Source organism: Eublepharis macularius, chromosome 4, assembly GCF_028583425.1.
Source record: "Eublepharis macularius isolate TG4126 chromosome 4, MPM_Emac_v1.0, whole genome shotgun sequence".
NCBI lineage: Eukaryota > Metazoa > Chordata > Lepidosauria > Squamata > Eublepharidae > Eublepharis > Eublepharis macularius.
The window spans coordinates 173,286,965-173,309,690 of NC_072793.1; the positions used below are offsets into that span (position 1 = coordinate 173,286,965).

The 22,726-nt window shown below is 43.3% G+C and overlaps 1 protein-coding gene across 1 annotated transcript in view; it reads left to right on the forward strand.

Moving 5' to 3' along the window:
* The window catches only part of LOC129327109 (zinc finger protein 420-like), a 37,663-nt gene extending 14,984 nt beyond the window's left edge, over nt 1-22,679 (forward strand). Inside the window, exon 7 of the mRNA XM_054975544.1 lies at nt 21,682-22,679. Within this exon, the coding sequence (XP_054831519.1) occupies nt 21,682-22,457 (776 nt within the window). The 3' untranslated portion in view covers nt 22,458-22,679. The remainder of the gene's footprint in view (nt 1-21,681) is intronic.
* Nucleotides 22,680-22,726: the final 47 nt, after the last annotated feature.

The following is a 22,726-nucleotide window of genomic DNA, read 5'->3' on the forward strand; positions in this document are numbered from 1 at the left end:
AAAGAATCCACTCTCTCATCTAAACTAAGCAGCACACGTTTTAATACATTTTCCAGTCCAATAAAGCAAATCCAGCATTCTCTTTCAGATCTTGGAGTGTTTTCAGTTTGATTCTTGGTTTTTTCCCTTGTCGGATAAATTTGGACACTGACTTATTTAGCTCTTCAAAAAAAGATTTATTGATACAGATTGGGATGGTTTGATATAGAAATATAATCCATGGAAGTATATTCATTTTGGTGGTTGCAATCCTTCCCAGCAATGAAAGGCGTAGTCCTTTCCATCTCTCTAGGTCTTTCTTGATTTCTTGATGCAATTTCATATAATTGTCTTTCATTAACAAGCTACAGTTTGATGTTAAATAAAACCCTAAGTATTTTACTTTCTTCTCTAACTGAAATCCTGTCAGTCTAATTAGCTCAATTTTTTAGGATGTTGACTTATTTTTAGTTATCACTTTTGTTTTCTGATAATTAATCTCCATTCCGGCCATTGAGCCATATTTCTTAAGGTGATGCATTAATTGCTCTATTGATTCCAAGGGCTCCTCTAGTATAAATGTCATCCGCAAATGTTTGTAATTTATATTTATGGCCTTTAACAGATTCTCCTTTAATTGCCAGATCACTCCTTACAGTTCTCATCAATATTTCCAACATCAGAATAAATATTAATGGTGAAAGAGGACAGCCCTGTCTTGTCCCTTTTTCGATCCATATTGCTTCAGTCAAATTGTCATTAATAACTATTTTTGCTTTCTGCTTCTTATATATGGCTTCAATCACTTTTATGAATCCCATTCCAAATTCCATCTCTTTCATCAGTTCAATGAAGAATTGCCAATTAACATTGTCAAAGGCTTTTTCAGCATCCAAAAACGCCATGCCCATCTGCTTCTCAGGATGTGCTTCATAATATTCCAATAGGTTTAAGGCAATTCTAATGTTATCTCTCAATTTTCTTTTAGAGAGAAATCTTTTCTGGTCTTGATGCATTATATTAGGTAGTACTTTTTTCAGTCTTGTAGCTAATATTGTAGCAAATATTTTATGGTCACAATTAAGAAAGGATATAGGTTGGTAGTCTTAATTTCCTTCATGTCCATTCCCACTTTATGTATTAATGAAATTGTCACCTCCATCCATGATTCGGGCAAAGATATTTCTTCTAGTGCTATGGTAATCATATTTTTATAAGGCAAAAGGATAATGACTTCTAATGCTTTATAGTATTTTGCTGGAAGTCCATCTGGTCCCGGGGTTTTCCCGTTATTTTGTTTTTGTATGGCCTCCACTATTTCCATTACCGTAAATGGGTCATTCAGCCACTTCCTTTTTTCCTCTGAAAGCTTAGGTAAATCTTGGTTTTGCAGGTATTTTTTTGCTTTTCTACTGGTATTTCGACTTTGCCATATAGTTGTTTATAAAAGGTTTCCATGATTTTCTTTAGTTCTTCCTTTTGTGTCCTTTCTCTTCTTGCCTCGTCATATAGGCAGCGAATAAGTCTTTTCTCTTTTTCCTTTCTAAGTTTGTATGCTAGCCATCTCCCTAATTTATTTGCATGTTCAAAATAGTTTTGTTTGGCAAATTTGATATTCTGTGCAATTTCTTCCGTCAATAACAGATTTATTTGATTCTGTAGAGCCTTAATATTGCATTTTAAATTTGTGTTTGAAGGATCTCTTTTAAAGTCTTTTTCATTTCATTTCATTTATTTCTTTGTATCATTGCTGCTTCTTTCATTTTCGTTTGGCTGCATACCTTATTGCCTCCAAATCTTATCTACTAATCGCTTTCTTTGACCTTTTAACTACAGTTTGGAACCTGTGATACAGAATGGTTTATTCAGCTTGGTTAGAAAATTTCTCTTGCTTAACTCTTGTCTAACTTGGAGGTGTCTCATATGTTGAAAAATAAGAATTAAAAGGAAGGAATATACTCACAGGAGCTTGCTTTATTAATACTGGAAAAAGAAAGTTTATAACGGACATAGGGTGACTTTTTGCTATGTTGGTGGAAGCCTGTGTTTCTTTTTTATGACCTGGCAAGACAAACAGTCTGGCATGTGAAGCTGGCATGTACTGTGAAGAAACAGATTTGGAAGATAAGCCAACAAAATAATAACAAGACTTCCTGAGAAGTCCTTGTCTCTCTTCGTTTGCTTTTTCCTTCTGAAATTATTCTATGCTTTCGGCTATAGAACTCTGGCTTAATAATATTAATTTCTGGATCTATGAGAGAGAATACCGTGAAAACATTATGAAATTGGACTTTGTTTACATCTAAATAATTGGATTTTATTGGAACGGAACAGAGAAGGAATTTAATCTATGGGACTAAGTAAAAAAAAAAAAAGGAGGATGACGAGATATATACCTAAAGAGTGAAATGGACTGATTGGGCTGTTCAAAGTTTACATCAGACAGTTAATCCAATTGTAAAGTTAGAATATATAAAGTTCATACTAGATTGGCAACCTAAATGTGGTAATGAAATACACAATAATTAAAAAATAATACGGGAAGCCACAATTTAGGTTGTGAAGAGTTGAAAGAGTGGGAAGAAAGAAGACTATTACACAGCAATCCCTCTGTATATGTCAGGAAATCCCATTTACTGTTCCTTAAGAATTGCATGAGGGCTTCTGGACAGGGTCTCTAGCTTGAACCATGTAGTGCATTTCCCAGGCATTGACTGTGTGCTGCTCCCTCCCAAGTGGAGACTTTGTTCTGGGTAATGTGGCTTGATTTGTGAGGGGGGGGGGTAGGTCTTCCTGCCATCCTCCAGAGGTGAATGCGAAGGAATCGGGCTCCATGGTCTGTGGATCAAGTTCTTCCAGGGAGGGGGGGAAGTAAAAGCCAGAATGGGCACAAAAAAAGGAATAGTAGTATAAATCATAGTAAAATAATAGTAAAAATAAATAGTACCACAAAATACAGTGAGATGCGTTAGACACCAGAGAATAATATTTTAGAAATTAAAAGTATTTTTAAGTAAAAGAAATTAAAAGCATTTATTTAATAACAATAATAATAACATTTGATTTATATACCACTCTTCAAGACAACTTAACGCCCAGTTGGAGCGGTTTACAAAGTATGTTATTATTATCCCCACAACAATAATCACCCTGTGAGGTGGGTGGGGCTGAGAGAGCTCCTAGAAGCTGTGACTGACCCAGCTGGCTTCAAGTGGAGGAGTGCGGAATCAAAACTAGTTCTCCAGATTAGAGTCCCACACTCTTAACCTCTACACCAAACTATCTCTTAGGAGACATTCTGGTTTGTTCCTTAAGCATTTGGTCTAGGAAAGGGTTAATAAAGAGTGCCGTTTCAGTGTTTTCATTTAAAAATTATTGTTCTCCAGTGTCTTTAATGCATCCCTATGTTTTTTTGCAGTACTGGTATTTGTTTAATACCTGTTCCAGCCTGTTCTACACTGTTCTGTTCTGGGAGCATTTTGGCTGGGAAAGGGTTAATAAAGGTAATATTTCAGTGTTTTCATTTCTGATATACTGTTCTCCGAAGTTTTACTGAATCACAGTCTTTTTCTTTTTTTGGCAGTACTGTTATTTATTAATGCCTGTTCCAGCTTTTACCCAGTAGTTTTTCCTTCCCCACAACATTTGCATTTTGTTCTAAGAGTATAGATGGAAGACAAATGATCTAGCAACATTCAGGAAACTAATTAGTCTGTATGTCTGGTCAGAGTGTGGCTATGAGCCCTCCTGGGAATTCTCTGTAAACGGCTTCCTCCTGGTTTGACCTGAGTGTTGGACTAGATGACCTCTGAGATACCTTCCAGCTCTCTGCTTCCACCCTGCCCTTGACTGAAGAATCCCCTACTTAGGAGTTCGACTAGTAATACAGGGCATCAGAAACACGGGTCTGCTGAGGTGCATGCACTGCTGTTGGTGTGTGTGTTATGTTTATAAGACAACAACTTGCACATATCAGTCAGATCACAGTAGGCATATCTGAGCAGTATTAGTTTGTGAACAGTTCAAGCCTCTTTCTCAGGCTACCTTTCAAGTCACACTATGAAATAGGAGAGTTTTGTATCTGCACATGTTCAAAGAGCCTCATGTATTAAATATTGAGCCTAGTGCTCAAGTGATGTCAGCTAGGCAGTGACTTTAGCTCATGATAGTAACTTCATTTGCAGAAAAGAACAGCATGGCTCCCGAGGGAGCCAGATATATACACCTCCAACTCCACCCCATTTCAGTAACTCCCCAATAAGAACATAGGTACTAGGATCCTTCATTTGCATGCACTAAACAAAAGGTAACATGTTTACACGACCCACAATTGGCTCATATCCAGGGGAAACGATTGGTCGCTGATAACCCTAATTCCCAATAGGATTGGCTAACTGAGGAGCCCTATTTTCCTCAAAGCTAGCCCAACACATAACATCATGACAGTCCTAACCCCCCCACCCCCGCATCCTTCACACCTTTTGCACCACAGCCAATAAAGAAAACTCACACAAGCTGGCTTTACAGCCCCCATAGTGTCAGATCGATCATACAGGACCAATGCCATAAAAGCCTCTTGTTACCAGCAGGAAAAGAACCTACATTCATAGTGATGGGGGGCATTTGCCATACTGTCCAGAAGAAACAGGACGGTTTGCTTTTAATATCCCATGGCGAAGGACTTGAAATGGCCCGGCCCCTCAGAAGCCACTATTTGCCAAGATGGGGAAATTTGCTTGTAGCCATGAGAATTCAGAGCCTTGGCTTCCCTCTCTCCTTGGCTCCTGCATGGTCCACTTATTGTTCCCTGCCTCTTTGCCCCGAGCTTCCTTTGACACCATTCCTATTCTGGCTTGCCTCCGAATGCAGAACCAACCCAGAACTGCCTTCTGAATTCCTGAGAGAAAAACATTTGGGGAAATCTTTTCAGAAAACCTGGCAAAATGGTGCAGCTCTTGAACCGGTAAAGAGTGGAGATAGTTATGAATTAGTCTCTTTTTGTGCACAGAGTCACACAGCGAGTCTCTTTGAGGAGTCTTAATAAGAACATAAGCAAAGCCATGTTGGATCAGGCCAGTGGCCCATCCAGTCCAACATTCTGTCACACACAGTGGCTAGAAATCCAGTGCCATCTAAAGGACTGTCAGTGAGGCCAGGACACCAGAAGCCCTCCCACTGCCTTCCTTCCAGCACCAAGACAACAGAGCACCACCTCCCCACAAAGAGAATACCATCTATCTCCTGTGGCTAATAGCCACTGATGGACCTCTGCTCCATATATTTGTCCAGTCCCCTCTTGAAGCTGGCAATGCTTGTAGCTGCCACCACCTCCTGTGGCAACGAATTCCATGTGTTTATCACCCTTTGTGTAAAGTAGTATTTTCTTCTATCTGTTCTAACCCGACTGCTCAATAATTTCATAGAGTGCCCACGAGTTCTTGTATTGTGAGAAAGGGAGAAAAACACATCTTTCTCTACCTTCTCTAACCCGTGCATTATCTTGTAAACCTCTATCATGTCTCCCCTCAGTCGTCTTTTCTCCAGGCTAAAGAGCCCCAAGCGCCTCAATCTTTCCTCATAGGGAAAGTGTTCCAACCCTTTAATCATTTTAGTTGCCCTTCTCTGTACTTTTTCCAGTGCTATGATATCTTTTTTAAGGTGTGGCGACCAGAACTGTACACAGTACTCCAAATGAGGCCTCACCATCGATTTATACAGAGGCATTATGATACCGGCTGATTTGTTTTCAATCCCTTTCCTAATAACCCCTAGCATAGCATTAGCTTTTTTTATGGCAGTCGCACACTGTGCTGACGTTTTTAGTGAGTTATCTATCATGACTCCAAGATCTCTCTCTTGGTCAGTCTCCGCCAGTTCAGACCCCATCAACTTGTATTTATATTTTGGATTTTTGGTTCCAATGTGCATTACTTTGCACTTGGCTACATTGAACCTCATTTGCCACATGGATGCCCACTCTTCTAGCCTCGACAGATCCCTTTGGAGTGCCTCACAATCCTCTCTGGCTTTCACCACCCTGAACAATTTCGTGTCATCTGCAAATTTAGCCACTTCACTGCTTAATCCCAATTCCAAATCATTAATAAACAAGTTAAAAAGCATTGGACCCAATACCGACCCCTGTGGCACCCCACTGCTCACCACCCTCCACTGTGAGAAGTGCCCGTTTATACTCACTCTCTGTTTCCTATTAATTAGCCAGTTTTCGATCCACAAGAGGACTTGGCCCTTTATCCCATAGCTACTGAGCTTACTTAGGAGCCTTTGATGAGGAACTTTGTCAAAAGCTTTCTGGAAGTCAAGATAAACAATATCTATCGGGTCTCCCTTGTCCACTTGTTTGTTCACTCCCTCAAAGAACTCTAACAGATTGGTGAGACAAGATCTTCCCTTACAGAACCCATGCTGAGTTTTCCTCATCAGCTTTTGGTCATCAATGTGCCCACTAATTTTATTTTTGATAATAGTTTCCACCAACTTACCCGGTATTGACGTCAGGCTGACTGGCCTGTAATTTCCCGGATCTCCCCTGGAACCTTTTTTAAAGATGGAACCTTTTTTTAATCTGACCTGCAGAAGGGCCTCCGTGGTTCTCAGGCACTTCATGTCATAGAGGCTCATTTTGACAGTTGATTGGGGCCGTTTTGTTCCTTGAATGAGGAAACTTATGCCCTGTGTTTCTGGTAACATAAACTAACATCCAAGGCAGGAATGTACACGCAATATACATCTCCCTACATTAAAAAAAATAAGATAGAGGGGAATGTAAAGAACTTACTAGGTTATCACACACCAGTTGTGTGGAGACTGGCTAATCAACTATCAGCTTCGGACTAGGGCTGGCAGGTTCCTGTGCCTTTTTTACAGGAAGACGTTTATGAGGCATAGTCCACCCCTGTCATGATCTGGCTGTGCTAGGAAGGCCTAGCAAGGCTTCAGAAGCCTGTTAGCAGTGGGAGTGGGCCTGCCTACAATTCCCAGGAGCCCCTGGGCCATTTTGGCGCCCTTCTTGGGCCAATCAGAACAAACGGGGCTGGTGCTATATAAGTCTAGGAGAAAAGAAGCCTGCGTTCTTTCTCCCAGGGAGCAGGCCAGAGGAGGTTTCTGCTAGGGAGAGAAGCCTTCATCCAGGTAGGGTGAGAAGACAGACCTGGCAGACAGAGGGACAGTGAGTTCAGTCGTGCTAGGGACTTTTGTTTATTTTGCTTTCACACATCTATTGTTGCTAAGCCACCTTGCTTCTTGTTTGCTTGATAATAACCGACATCCTTGTAAATAAACTATTTTGTTTGTTGTTACTCTGCTGGGTCCTCACGCCTGTTTATTGGCCAAGCTACGGAGGCCAGAAGGGTTGGGAGGGTACTCTGGGCCTTCCCAAGGGACCCTAAATCCCAGAGTGGTGGTAGCATAAGGTGGCTCACCCCACCTGAGGCATGACAACCCCACAAGTGCCTTTTGTAGATGTGAACATAAACACACACACTTTCCAATTTGGGGGACCAGGCACACACAAATCTCTTCTGTGAAATATTTTCTCTCCTGGTATGAGTGAAATGCTTTTGATGAGGAGGTTTTATAAACTCAAAAGGTATCGCCTGGAAGATTTTACATAAGACAATCTCTAGCATTTGATGAGGATGATTCCTATGTAGACTGTTTTTGTCAAAAAACATATTTTATTTTGCTTACTACATTTCCCCCCTAATTTCTACTTTGATTTTTTTCCTGTCACCCAGATGGCAAATGTTAAGGTGAATGTGTAATGTTGCTTCAGGAGCAGATTTTGCTGCTTTCAGATATTGGGCATATTTGCAAATTTTGCATCCTAATACTTTTTTCTGAAGTAAGGCCCACTGAATAGACTTGCTGTGGACTCAATTTGTGGAGGAGCTGCAGCAATGCACAGAGAACAAGTCATGGCCACAAAGTCCAATCCTGCCCCCCCATAACTTCCTCTCCATCCCCACACTTCTGCTGTGGGACAAGAACAACCCCATAATAAGCAACACAATTTCATCAGGCCAAAGAATAGGGCACTGCAGAAAGGAGCTGGCAGAGCAAACACCCCAGAAGACTCGAGGACATGGCCCAAGTTACATGCGTCTCTATATTAAGGTTGCCAACTCTGGAATGGGGCGTTCTGGGCATTTTGTGTGTATAGAGTTTGTGGAACGGAGGGAGCTCCATAGGGATGGGTTGCTATCGAGTCCAGTCCTAGAAGCTGCCGATTTCTCCAGGGGAACTCATCTCTGTTGTCTGGAGATCAGTTGCAATTCTTGGAGATTTCCAAGCCCCACCAGGTCTGGGATGGCCAGTGCCTGGGGAGAGTGGAGTTTGGGGAGGGGAGAGACCTTAGTGGGGTATCATGCCATAGAGTCCGCCCCACAAAGCTGCCATTTTCTCTGTACTCTGCAGGCCAGTCATAATTCTAGCAAATTAGCGACCCATGCAGCCCTCTGGGCAAAGTTTGTGGTATGTTTTTCAATTCCATACAGCAAGATATGCGTGTATAAATTCTTATTTATTTTAAACATGTATATGCTGCCGCGTCAGAGACCGGCTACCTGAGGTGGAACACAAGATAAAAAATCACTAAAATTAGCTCAGAAAAACATAAATACACAGAAGCATTAAACCTTTGGCAATGTGGCTATAATAGATGCAGGTTCACTCCTTTGATACCTCACCAAAAAAATCCAAACAAACAAGGATCTTTATGTATTGTCGAAGGCTTTCACGGCCGGAGAACAATGGTTGTTGTGGGTTTTCCGGGCTGTATTGCCGTGGTCTTGGCATTGTAGTTCCTGACGTTTCGCCAGCAGCTGTGGCTGGCATCTTCAGAGGTGTAGCACCGAAAGACAGAGATCTCTCAGTGTCACAGTGTGGAAAAGATGTAGGTCATTTGTATCTACTCAGGAGGGGTGGGGTTGAGCTGAGTCATCCTGTAAGAGTTTCCCAGGGTGTGGAATGCTAATGGCGGGAGGCTTCACTGTATCCTGAGGAGGTTCTTTTGCATATGGATTGGTACTTGATGTGCTAATCTTCTCTGCAGGGCTATTGTCGGGGATAGAATGTTTTGTTAGCCTGGTGTTTTTCAGAACTGGAAACCATGCTCTGTTCATTCTTAAGGTTTCTTCTTTCCTGTTGAAGTTTTGCTTATGCTTGTGAATTTCAATGGCTTCCCTGTGCAGTCTGACAAAGTAGTTGGAAGTGTTGTCCAGTATTTTGGTGTCCTGGAATAAGATACTGTGCCCTGTTTGAGTTAGGCTATGTTCAGCCACTGCTGATTTTTCAGGTTGTCCAAGTCTGCAGTGTCTTTCATGTTCTTTTATTCTTGTCTGGATGCTACGCTTTGTGGTCCCGATGTAAACTTGTCCACAGCTGCAGGGTATACGGTATACTCCTGCAGAGGTGAGGGGGTCTCTACTGTCTTTTGCTGATCGTAGCATCTGTTGTATTTTTCGGGTGGGTCTGAATACTGCTTAAAGGTTATGCTTTTTCATAAGCTTTCCCATCTGATCAGTAATTCCTTTGATATATGGCAAAAAACACTTTTCCTGTAGGAGACTGTTTTTCCTTGGTTGTTTGATTCATCCTGGGTTTGATTGCTCTTCGGATTTCATTTCTGGAGTAGCCATTTGCCTGAAGTGCGTGGTTTAGATGATTAATTTCCTCATTGAGAAAGTGCGGCTCACATATCCGTCTTGCACGATCTACTAATGTTTTCATTATGCCTCTTTTCTGTCGGGGGTGGTGATTGGAGTTTTTGTGTAAGTACCGATCAGTGTGAGTTGGTTTCCTGTAGACCTTGTGACCTAACTGAAAGTTTGCTTTGCGGATGACCAGGGTATCCAGGAATGGAAGTTTTCCCTCGATTTCTTTCTCCATTGTGAATTGTATGTTCAGGTGGATGTTGTTGAGATGATTCAAAAAACCCATCAATTCTTCCTCCCCATGGCTCCAAATGATAAATGTATCATCCACAAACCGGAACCAAACACTAGGTTTGTGGGGTGCTGATTCTAGAGCTGTTTTTTCAAAATGTTCCATGTAGAAGTTTGCTATAACTGGGCTGAGAGGGCTCCCCATGGCCACCCCATCCATCTGTTCATATGAAAAAGCATAACCACTGCAGACTTGGACAACCTGAAAAATCAGCAGTGGCTGAACATAGCCTAACTCAAACAGGGCACAGTATCTTATTCCAGGACACCAAAATACTGGACAACACTTCCAACTACTTTGTCAGACTGCACAGGGAAGCCATTGAAATTCACAAGCATGAGCAAAACTTCAACAGGAAAGAAGAAACCTTAAGAATGAACAGAGCATGGTTTCCAGTTCTGAAAAACACCAGGCTAACAAAACATTCTATCCCCGACAATAGCCCTGCAGAGAAGATTAGCACATCAAGTACCAATCCATATGCAAAAGAACCTCCTCAGGATACAGTGAAGCCTCCCGCCATTAGCATTCCACACCCTGGGAAACTCTTACAGGATGACTCAGCTCAACCCCACCCCTCCTGAGTAGATACAAATGACCTACATCTTTTCCACACTGTGACACTGAGAGATCTCTGTCTTTTGGTGCTACACCTCTGAAGATGCCAGCCACAGCTGCTGGCGAAACGTCAGGAACTACAATGCCAAGACCACGGCAATACAGCCCGGAAAACCCACAACAACCAAGGATCTTTATCCCTGCAAAATTCATGGGCAACATGGATAGTACGTATGTATGTATGCATGTCATTTATAGTCCACCTTTCTCACTGAGACTCAAGGCAGAATACATAGTGTGAGATTAATTATAAATTATATCGGAAGGATAGGGAGGGAAGGGTTGGTGGTGGGGTGGCTCTATATGTCAGAGAAGGTATACATTCCAGTAAGATTGAGAAGGTAACTGAATTAGATTCGCTTCTGGAAATGCTATGGGTTGAAATTACGGGCCCAAATGGAAACTTAACTGTGGGAGTTTGTTATCGCCCTCCAGATCAGAAAATAGAGGAGGATTATAAAATGATGACAGGATTAAAGATGACTGCTAAACAAAAAAACTGTGTTGTAATGGGTGATTTTAACTACCCACACATTGACTGGGCCAATGGGTGTTCGAATCGGGGGAGAGAAAGTGAGTTTCTAGACTGTCTCAATGACTGTGCTATGGAACAGATGGTTACAGAACCTACTAGGGGAGAGGTGATCCTGGATTTGGTCCTCAGTAATGCTGAAGACCTGGTGAGAGATGTAAATGTGATTGCACCACTTGGGAACAGTGACCATAATGTTATTGAGTACAACATATGTATAAATAGGAAATTGCCAAATAAGACCAACACAGCCATGTTTAACTTCAAAAGGGGTAACTTTTCTGAGATGAGGGGGTACGTGAAGAAGAAACTGAAAGGGAAAGTAAAAAAGGTCAAAACACTTGGGGAATCTTGGAGACTATTTAAAACTACAATCCTGGAAGCTCAAATTAAATATATACCGCTGGTTAGGAAAGGCACAAATAGGTTTAGGAAAAGGCCAGCATGGTTAACAAGCAATGTAATAGAAGCTGTAAAAGGTAAAAAGGATTCTTTTAGGCAGTGGAAAACTAGTCGGAGTGAGGTTGATAAAAAGGAGCATAAGCTGTGGCAAAAAAAGTGCAAGTCTGTGATCAGACAGGCAAAAAGGGAATATGAGGAGCATATTGCAAAGAACATAAAGAAAAACAATAAACAATTCTTTAAATATATTAGAAGTAGGAAACCAGCTAGGGAGGCAGTGGGGCCCTTGGATGACCAAGGCGTAAAAGGATTACTAAAGGGTGATAGGGAAATGGCCGAGAAGCTGAATGCGTTCTTTGCTTCTGTCTTCACTGTGGAAGATAAGAAGTGCATGCCCACTCCGGAAGCACTGACTTTGGGAGGGGTTTTGAAAGACCTGAGTCACATTGAGGTGACGAGAGAGGAGGTTATGCGACTGCTAGATAATTTAAAAACTGATAAATCACCGGGCCCAGATGGCATACATCCAAGAGTTCTGAAAGAACTCAAGTGTGAACTTGTAGATCTCCTCACAAAAATATGTAATCTGTCATTAAACTCTGCATCTGTTCCTGAGGACTGGAAGGTAGCTAATGTTGTCCCCATCTTTAAAAAAGGTTCCAGGGGAGATCCGGGAAATTACAGGCCAGTCAGCCTGACGTCAATACCGGGTAAGTTGGTGGAAACTATTATCAAAAATAAAATTAGTGGGCACATTGATGACCAAAAGCTGATGAGGAAAACTCAGCATGGGTTCTGTAAGGGAAGATCTTGTCTCACCAATCTGTTAGAGTTCTTTGAGGGAGTGAACAAACAAGTGGACAAGGGAGACCCGATAGATATTGTTTATCTTGACTTCCAGAAAGCTTTTGACAAAGTTCCTCATCAAAGGCTCCTAAGTAAGCTCAGTAGCTATGGGATAAAGGGCCAAGTCCTCTTGTGGATCGAAAACTGGCTAATTAATAGGAAACAGAGAGTGAGTATAAACGGGCACTTCTCACAGTGGAGGGTGGTGAGCAGTGGGGTGCCACAGGGGTCGGTATTGGGTCCAATGCTTTTTAACTTGTTTATTAATGATTTGGAATTGGGATTAAGCAGTGAAGTGGCTAAATTTGCAGATGACACGAAATTGTTCAGGGTGGTGAAAGCCAGAGAGGATTGTGAGGCACTCCAAAGGGATCTGTCGAGGCTAGAAGAGTGGGCATCCATGTGGCAAATGAGGTTCAATGTAGCCAAGTGCAAAGTAATGCACATTGGAACCAAAAATCCAAAATATAAATACAAGTTGATGGGGTCTGAACTGGCGGAGACTGACCAAGAGAGAGATCTTGGAGTCATGATAGATAACTCACTAAAAACGTCAGCACAGTGTGCGACTGCCATAAAAAAAGCTAATGCTATGCTAGGGGTTATTAGGAAAGGGATTGAAAACAAATCAGCCGGTATCATAATGCCTCTGTATAAATCGATGGTGAGGCCTCATTTGGAGTACTGTGTACAGTTCTGGTCGCCACACCTTAAAAAAGATATCATAGCACTGGAAAAAGTACAGAGAAGGGCAACTAAAATGATTAAAGGGTTGGAACACTTTCCCTATGAGGAAAGATTGAGGCGCTTGGGGCTCTTTAGCCTGGAGAAAAGACGACTGAGGGGAGACATGATAGAGGTTTACAAGATAATGCACGGGTTAGAGAAGGTAGAGAAAGATGTGTTTTTCTCCCTTTCTCACAATACAAGAACTCGTGGGCACTCTATGAAATTATTGAGCAGTCGGGTTAGAACAGATAGAAGAAAATACTACTTTACACAAAGGGTGATAAACACATGGAATTCGTTGCCACAGGAGGTGGTGGCAGCTACAAGCATTGCCAGCTTCAAGAGGGGACTGGACAAATATATGGAGCAGAGGTCCATCAGTGGCTATTAGCCACAGGAGATAGATGGTATTCTCTTTGTGGGGAGGTGGTGCTCTGTTGTCTTGGTGCTGGAAGGAAGGCAGTGGGAGGGCTTCTGGTGTCCTGGCCTCACTGACAGTCCTTTAGATGGCACTGGATTTCTAGCCACTGTGTGTGACAGAATGTTGGACTGGATGGGCCACTGGCCTGATCCAACATGGCTTTGCTTATTAGTACAATCAGTAGCAAGGATATTTCCATATGAGAGCCAGTTTGGTGTAGTGGTTAAGAGCATGGGTCTCTAATCTGGAGAACCAGGTTTGATTCCCCACTCCTCCACTTGAAGCCAGCTGGGTGACCTTGGGCTAGTCACAGGTCTCTGGAGCTCTCTCAGCCCCACCCACCTCACAGGGTGTTTTGTTGTGGGGATAATAATGGCATGCTTTGTAAACCGCTCTGAGTGGGCATTAAGTCCTGAAGGGCAGTATACAAATTCAATATTATTATTATAATTATACCTTGTAAAGGACATTTCCATAAACAATGCCATAAGGTAAATACAAGTTTACAAAGACAGCATTAGCAAGGATCCAATACTGAGTTGAAGAAATACTGAAACAGAACATAATCAATTCTAGGACTGACATTAGACAACATGAAGCACAGATAGGACATAAGAGTACATATTTAAGGCAACAGATAATATGAAGTCTAAGGTCTCTGACTCATTAGTGAAGCATCTAAAAACCCCTCCTTACAATATAGCCCTCCTATCTGAGTAAAAAGCCTTTTTGAATAATTTGGTTTTGCATCGTTTGCAGAAAGCCAGGTTGTTATCATTATCCTCATCACTATTATAATAAAAACAAACAAGCAACTCAAAAATCTGGCCAGAGTTGGAGCAGTCATTTGGCAAGTCCAAGGTTCAAGTTTCACACCAGGCATGCAAGAGCTCAGCCGACAGCAGCAAACACGTCCCTCTCTCTTAGGGGTTAATAGGAGAGAGTTTAGCTTTCTAGAGAGGCATGAAGGAAACGGGAACTGTCAATGGGGGGGGGGTCACTCGCTTCCTGTCCCACCCCCTCCCGTGGGAAAAGAGCCTTTGTTTTTTTTTCACGTGCAGTAGCTGGGATCTGGTGAGCTGAAAGTGCATTTGGGGTGGAAGGGGAAGATTCTGGATTTGGGGATGGGAAAGGGGGGGGGGCAATGCATGACAGCAGGGGGTGGGGAGGGGAGTGGTGGAGAAGCCCCAGATATGCTGAACGGGGTTCAGTCCAGTGGCTGACTGTCTTCGTGCACAGACAAAGGGGATTGGGGAAGGGAAGAGGGCGAAATGACAGGAATGGAAAACAAGGGGCTTGCTTTTGAAGGACCATTGGATACAACAGGAGCCACAAACGCCCATTGACTTGAATAAGCTTCATTGAGGCTCATTGAATTAATACAGAGGTGCTAGTAAAACTCGGAACGGATCAGGAGAAAATGAGGGAATGGATCAAGATGCTTGTGGGGAGAAATGAGTGCTCTAAGTTGGGCATGGCCAGCCCTTGGGACTGACTTTCCAGACTCAAAGAGGACTCATTCTGCTTCCAGGGCCGTCACCCCAGACTTAACACATGCATTCTCCACGCCCCCCGTTTAATCCACTCCTACTCTTCTTACGATCTACTCCTTGTTTTATTTGCACCCCTGCCGAACTTCAATGGAACTGGCTTTCCTGACGCCCATTGTTTTAAGTTGTCATTCTTGCCACCCGTTTTAGGACATCCCAGCAAAGCTGAAACGCGGTGGAGACAAAAACAGGAATCGATCAAGTGCATGAGACAAATCTTTGATCAAAAACAAAAAGAAGTCTTGCGTTACTTTAATTTAGTTATTTCGTTTGTAGCCCTTCTCCTTGAGACGGAAGGCGAGCTTGTTTTTATTTTATATTTTATTTCTCTTATTAATAGCTTGCCTTTCTCACGAAGACTCCAGGCGGATTTCAGAGCACAGAAAGAGTGGGTGGGGGGGGCATAACCATACAGTATAGGGCAAACAATGCTGTAGGACCAGAAATACAAAATCAAATCAATCCATCGTTTATTGCGGTTACAGATCAGAAAAATAAAACCTACAATTTCAAAAATATTTACACAAAAAACCCATAACACAGAAATTATAAAAATAACAAGTATCCCATCAGCAGCGAACTACGGTAGACTCTAGCATACAATCCAGCCAAAACTAAATAATAACAACATGAACAGCAATCTGCCCAGTCTGGAATAAATTGTGAGAGATGCAGAATGTGGGATTATGAAGGTACAAGGCAACGCAGTACCTACTTATCACTCATATATGAAGGTGACTTTCTAGACTGTTCTATCCCGCTATACTTCTGATTTCATTGAACACATGGGGGCTTTGCCCAGGCTCAGGCTGTCCTAAAAGTTGTCTGGAAAATTAGAAAGCAATGCAATAAAGACAATTGTAATGCATATCAGAAACAGTGCAATATAACAAAATTAGAGAACAGTGAAATGAAAACAGTATAATACATCTAATAAACAATACAAAGGGGAGATTGTCTAAATTTTCAAACAAAACTAATCATAATAATAACATTCAATTTATATACTGCCCTTCAGGACAACTTAACGCCCACTCAGAGCAGTTTACAAAGTGTGTTATTATTATCCTGTGAGGTGGGCAAGGCTGAGAGAGTTCTGAGAGAGCTGTGACTGACCCAAGGTCACCCAGCCGCCTTCAAGGGGAGGGACTGGAGAATCAAACCCGGTTCTCCAGATTACAGTCCTGCTGCTCTTAACCACTACACTCTTAACTACTACCCCCTTTTTGTTTAAAAACAGAATCCTCATTTTTATAAAGGAAATGTTTAATTCCAATTTACTGTATATTTTCATTTCACTTCCACCCTATTCCCTTTATAAAAATGCCCTCCCAAATGACATAAATAAATAAATAAAACAGGTCTCTGGGCAACTCTAAGAGCTATCCATTCAATATCTATTGGCATCTATATGCTGGGCTGACTAAGATTGTCTCCAGAACCTGATAGATTTCTGTTTAAGTGGTTGGGAAGCAAGCCAACACTCCGCTGGTTCAAATCCCACCGCTGCCATGAGCTCGGCAGGTGGCCTTGGGTAAGCCACTCTTCCCAGCCCCAGCTGTATTGTGGGGATAATAATGACACTGACTTTGTTCACTGCTGCTTAGTTTGCAGCAGCTTTTACTGCTGCAAACTAACACGGCAAACTGACTCCACACCAAAAGGAGATGTTTACATTTACTAGCAAAGGAATGTTTGGGTTGCCTCCCCACTAATTGCATCTTGTCCCCTTCTGATATATGTCCCCTTCTCTCCCCTCTCCCTCCTCCTCTTCTGTATTTGACCAGTTTGTATCATGCATCTGACGAAGAGAACTTGATTCTCGAAAGCTTATGCTACAATAAAATTGGTTAGTCTTAAAGGTGCTACTGGACTCTTTTTGATTTTGCTACTACAGACTAACAGGGCTAACTCCTCTGGATCTTTGCTCTGAGTGAGGTACTGAAGAGCGGTATATAAGCTTAGTTGTTTATCATCATCATCATCATCATCATCCAGTGCCTGCTGAGCTCAAGTCATAATAATTTGCGCATAACATAATGTGTTGACTTTGCAGAACTTGGGAACCCCCGGTCTCTTTGGGGCAGTTCTGGTTTCGAGAAAGGAATTGACCAGCAGAGCAAAGGGGACGTTTTGGCTTCATCTGAAACTGTGCTGGGGCACTGATCACAGATGGAAGAGCAAGACTCAGCTGAGCCCGGATCGGGAAGAATTTTTGATGCCATCCATGTTGGAAACACTAGGGGATTCTGGGAAAGATCTGCACAGAAAATCCTGCGTGGGAACATCAGGGGCCCAGAGCTGCAGCGCCAGCACTTCAGGCAGTTCCTCTACTGGGAGGCTGAAGGACCCCGAGAAGTTTGCAGCCGACTCCACCAACTTTGCCGTCAATGGCTTAAGCCAGAAAGGCACACTAAAAAGGAGATTCTGGACTTGGTGCTCCTGGAGCAGTTCCTGGCTGTCCTGCCCCCGGAGATGGAGAGCTGGGTCAGGGAATGTGGGCCGGAGACCAGTTCCCAAGCGGTGGCCCTGGCAGAAGGCTTCCTCCTGAGCCAGGCAGAAAACATCAAGCAGGAGGAGAAGGTGAGAGGGTTTCATCCTGGGAACCCCAAGAGGTTGAGAACACATGAAAGGATGTCCTAAAATAAATCTCTCCACCCAAGAATGGCCCAACTTTTTCTTGAAATGCTCCCTAGAGGAGACGTCCAAGTTATTTTGGTTATTGCCTTCCCCAGGGCTTTTTTTCCGGGGAAAGAGGTGGTGGAACTCAGTGGGTTGCCCTCGGAGAAAATGATCGCATGGCTGGTGGCCCCGCCCCCTGATCTCCAGAGAGAGGGGAGATCTCCCTTCTGTCTGGAGATCAGGGAGCAGAGCCACCAGCCATGTGACCATTTGTTCCAGAACTCCGTCCACGGCGTTCCCACTGAAGAAAAGCCCTGGCCTTCCCTATTCCTTTCTTAATTCTTTCCCCCTTCTTACCTGTCTTCCTTTCTGCTCTTTCAGGCGCAGGAGCGGTCCGAAGGGACTGCTGATCTCCCCAAGGCAGACAGAACTCTAAGGGACACCAGACTGAGCCCATTGCTCAGGATCGGCCAGGAGATCTCTTCCATTGGTAAGGATGGATGGCGATGCCGTTAACGCTCAGGGTGCCTGAGCCCTGGGGGCTGCTGCCTTGTGGCTGAGTGTCAGAAGCCCTTGTCTCCGGCTGAGAGGTTCAAACTAACTTTTCTGTTTGTAGCAATTAATCCTGCAGTCGGTGTATGACCCTCGAAGTACCTGCATAATATAGCCCAATGCAGCCGATATAATGAAGATGCAAGTGGCACACAGAGGAATGGTACGGGGAAAAAAGGAAACCATGGTGTAGGGGGAGAAAAAACGCAAATGGAAATTGCAGTTTCTTTGGCATTGTCTGTTTTGCGTTCCCCCCCCCCACACACACACTGTGGTTTATATCTGAAGAAGGGAGCTTTGACTCTTAAAAGTTTATATCCTGAAAATCTTGCTGGTCTTTACTAGACTTGAATCTTGCTTTTCTACTGCAGAGTAACAGGGCTTCCCACCAGAAACTGTAATTTGCTTTGGATATTAGACTTACTGGTGAATTTCTGGCCGCTCTGTTCTGAATACAAGACTCTTGCTTTACATGTAAGATGTGTTGTAATTTTCCCTGCATTGTAAGATTTACTGTTAAATTTCTCAGCCGTGTTGGTCTGCAGAAGCACAGCAAGATTCAAGTCCAGTAGCACTTTAAAAACCAGCAAGATTTATCCCTTTGTATCCAAGGAAGGGAACTTTGACTCTCAGAAGCTTATACCCTGAAAATCTTGTTGGTCCATAAGGTGCTATTGGACTCGAATCTTGCTGCTGGATGTTGCTGCTCTACACAGAGGAGCAAGCAGGCAGTCTCCCTCCATAGTAATGCTTCCTCCTTATAGGCCTTGGGCTCGTCCCATGACCACCTGAGCTGTGATGAGCAAGCAGGCCCTTTTGGTGGTGGCCCCGCACTTCTGGGGCATCCTTTTTTGATTACCGACATGGAGTCCTGGCTGTTGAAAGAAGGCTAGCTGGCTGTTCTTGGCATTAAATTATCACTGGCTGCTATTTTGTATTGATTCTCTCCTAGCCAGTACATGGTGGGGTGTAAAAGTAACCTTCAGAAGGTCCACAAGAGAATGAGCTTGGTCCGAAGTCTGCAAATTCCAGGCTGCTCTGGGCTTTAAGAACTAGTGTCTTTCATTGGGCCAGGCAGCCACAGTGTTCTCCTCTGCTTTGTCTCCCTTCCAGTTGAGGGAATAACGCCAATGATTTATTCTGGGCCTTTTCCGCTTTGCAGTGGGATGGAAGCAGCAACCTCTGTGCAACCAGATCAGGTAGGCGAAGAACTGCGGGGCAGATAGTCGGGCGCCTTTTTCTCCTGCACCTTCCGCTAGGCTAGAAAGAGACTGTCCTTTCCCCTAGGCTTCCCTCAAAGCTGCCCATTGGGAAGGCTTTGATTACCATTATCTGCAAGGAGAAAATGTCTTTTGTATTTTCAGGATCTGGTGACCTTCGAGGACGTGGCTGTGGATTTCTCAGAGGAGGAGTGGGCTCTACTGAATCCGGGCCAAAGGGCTGTGCACCAGGAAGTCATGGAGGAGAACTGTAGGAATCTGGCCTCTCTGGGTACGGCTTCCTGCCTTGGATCCACTGTTGATTGCGGATGGAAGAATTTCTGCCCACGGGACACACCTTTCTCACCTGCTCCCTCTTAACAGCTGCCCCAAATGCCCAGAAATGTTGCTCTGGGGAAACAGCATTCTGAAGTATAGAGGGAGGGCAGAGGTGAGAAAGTCACATGCTTCAGAGGGAAATCTGTCCACAGGTGGATTCAATCCCCTCGTTCCCTTGCTTGAAAATTCCCGAAAGCAGGGTTGCTGCTGTTTTCAGTCTGCCTCAGTGTACTATAGGGGCATCGCTGAGGCCCCCCTGTGGCTGGTCCGTGTTCATGTGGTTACTCTTTATTTATTTGTAAAACACATTTTTTGCTTTTCCAACTAGAAACCCACAAGGCAACAGGCTTAAAGCATAAACTTAACAATAGCACACACACCCCCCCAAATCAATAACTGAAAATAATGGAGAAATAAATATTACATTTTCCCCTTTGGCTGTGTTTGGAGTGAAAGGACCTGCTCAAAACAAAGCACTTCTTTGACACCCTTTCTTGTAGCCACACTAGGTTGTGTCATTAGGAAGTAGTATGGTCTAAGAGCATAATGGTTGGAAAAGAGCATCCCCGTCACTCTACACTTCAGGCTGCTGCGCTACAAATGCTTCATCAGCAGCTCGATTGTCAAGCATCTGCTTGGCATGCAGAAAGCCCCAGAAAGCCCTCTGCCTGGGACCCCAGAGAGCTGTTGCCAGTCACTGTGGGCTACCCTGACCATGGCCGTTTCCACACACGTTGAATAATGCACTTTCAATGCACTTTAGTTATCCTTTAGAAGTGGATTTTTTGTTCCACACATGGAAAATCAGTTATAAATGTTCACTGAAGCGTATTGAAAGTGGATTATCCAACGTGTGTGGAAGCAGCCCATGATAGACCATGGCTTTATGTCACTTAGGCCTGTGCTGTCTCTGTCCTCGGGGTCATCTTGTCATCTGATCATTATCATGTGTGGAATACATAGTGGTGAACAGCCTGTTTTTCATCAGGCATCCATCCATCCATCCATCCATCCATCCATCCATCCATCCATCCATCCATCCATCCATCCATCCATCCATCCATCCATCCATCCATCCATCTATCTATCTATCTATCTATCTATCTATCTATCTATCTATCTATCTATCTATCTATCTATCTATCTATCATAAACTTTTCTATGCCACTTTTCCACCAAAAGAGAGTTGACAAGGTAGCAAACATGAAAACAGCATTTAAAATAAAGTATATATAAAATAAACAACTAACAAGCACACATAACTACACAGTAAGGGAGGAAGGCCGATAAGAGTCCATGGGGGGTATGCTAAGCTAAACAAGAAGATTTCATCTACAGACAACTGTAGAGGGAGACAGACAACTCTCTCTGGGGAGGGAGTTCCAAAGTTTTGGCACCACAACCAAGAAGACCCTTCCTTGGGCTGTCCCCAACCTAGGTTCAGATGGCGGGTCACCCAAAGCAGGACCTCCGAAGATTACCAGAGTAGACTGGTACATTCATATGGGAGAAGGCTGTCCTCAAAATGAAAAGACACAGACTAGAGAAATGGGTGAAGGAATAAACTGGGCATGATACTTAACAGGATGCTCAATTTCTCCCTTGCATTTCTAACATGATTTTCTCTTTATTTTCCCCCAGCAAGTGACTGGCAAAGCAGTAAGAATTCTAGGGAGCCATATGTGGTTTCATTGACTAGGAATGGACATTCAGTGTGGGAACAGACCCTCACTGGAAATCAGATTGCCAGTCCAAGGAAGGAGGAACGCCCAGTTAAAGAGAAACCATATAAATGTCTGGAGTGCGGAAAGTGCTTTTCGGTTAAATCAAGCCATAAAAGACATCAAGACGTTCACATCATGGACAAACCACATAAATGTTCTGACTGTGGAAAGAGCTTTAGAAAGAAGGACCAACTTACTTCACATCAAAGAGTGCACACAGGCGAAAAACCACATAAATGCCTCGACTGTGGAAAGAGCTACAGTCGAAAAATAAGTCTTACTTTTCACAGCAGTATTCACACAGGGGAGAAACCGTATAAATGCTCCGAATGTGGAAAAAGCTTTGGTCACAGCAGGCAACTTACCTCCCATGAAAGAATCCACAAAGGGGAGAAACCATATAAATGCTTGGTGTGTGGAAAGTGTTTTACTGCAAGTTCAACCCTTAATTCCCATCAAAGAATCCACACAGGGGAGAGACCATATAAATGCTCCGAATGTGGCAAAAGCTTTAATCGGAAGGGAAACTTTATTTGCCATCAGACAGTCCACACGGGGGAGAAACCATATAAATGCTCTGAGTGTGGAAAGAGCTTCAGTTACAGCAGAAGACTTATTACCCATCAAAGAATCCACACAGGGGAGAAACCATTTAAATGCTCTGAGTGTGACATGGGCTTCAGAAACTATTCATGCCTTACTTATCATCAAAGAACCCACACAGGGGAGAAACCATACAAGTGCTTGGAGTGTGGAAAAGGCTTTAGTCGGAATTACTCCCTGGTCTTGCATAACACAGTCCACACTGGGGAAAAGCTGCATAAATGCTTCCAGTGCGGCAAGAGCTTCAGCCGCAAGCCTGACCTTACCAGGCATCACGAAGTCCACGCAGGGGAGCAACCTTGCTTCCCATCAAAGGAATCAGAAGAAGGGGAAGCTGTAGAAATGTTCACTCAGTGGCTGGAATTTTTGTGCTAATTCAGGCCAGATTTATACAGCTATTGAATGGGTTCTGGTTGAGACACATTCAGTTCTCAGATGAAAGCATTAGGATACAGTTGGTTATAAAATGGGGGCGAGGTCTCCTCCCTCTTTAACACACGTTATGGAGAGGATTCCTTTGTGAGGGGTCATAGATCCAGAGGAGTTAGCCGTGTTGGTCTGTAGTAGCAAAATTGTGACGAGTCCAGTAGTGCCTTTAAGATGAACCAACTTATTGTAGCATAAGCTGCAAGTCGGTTTGTCTT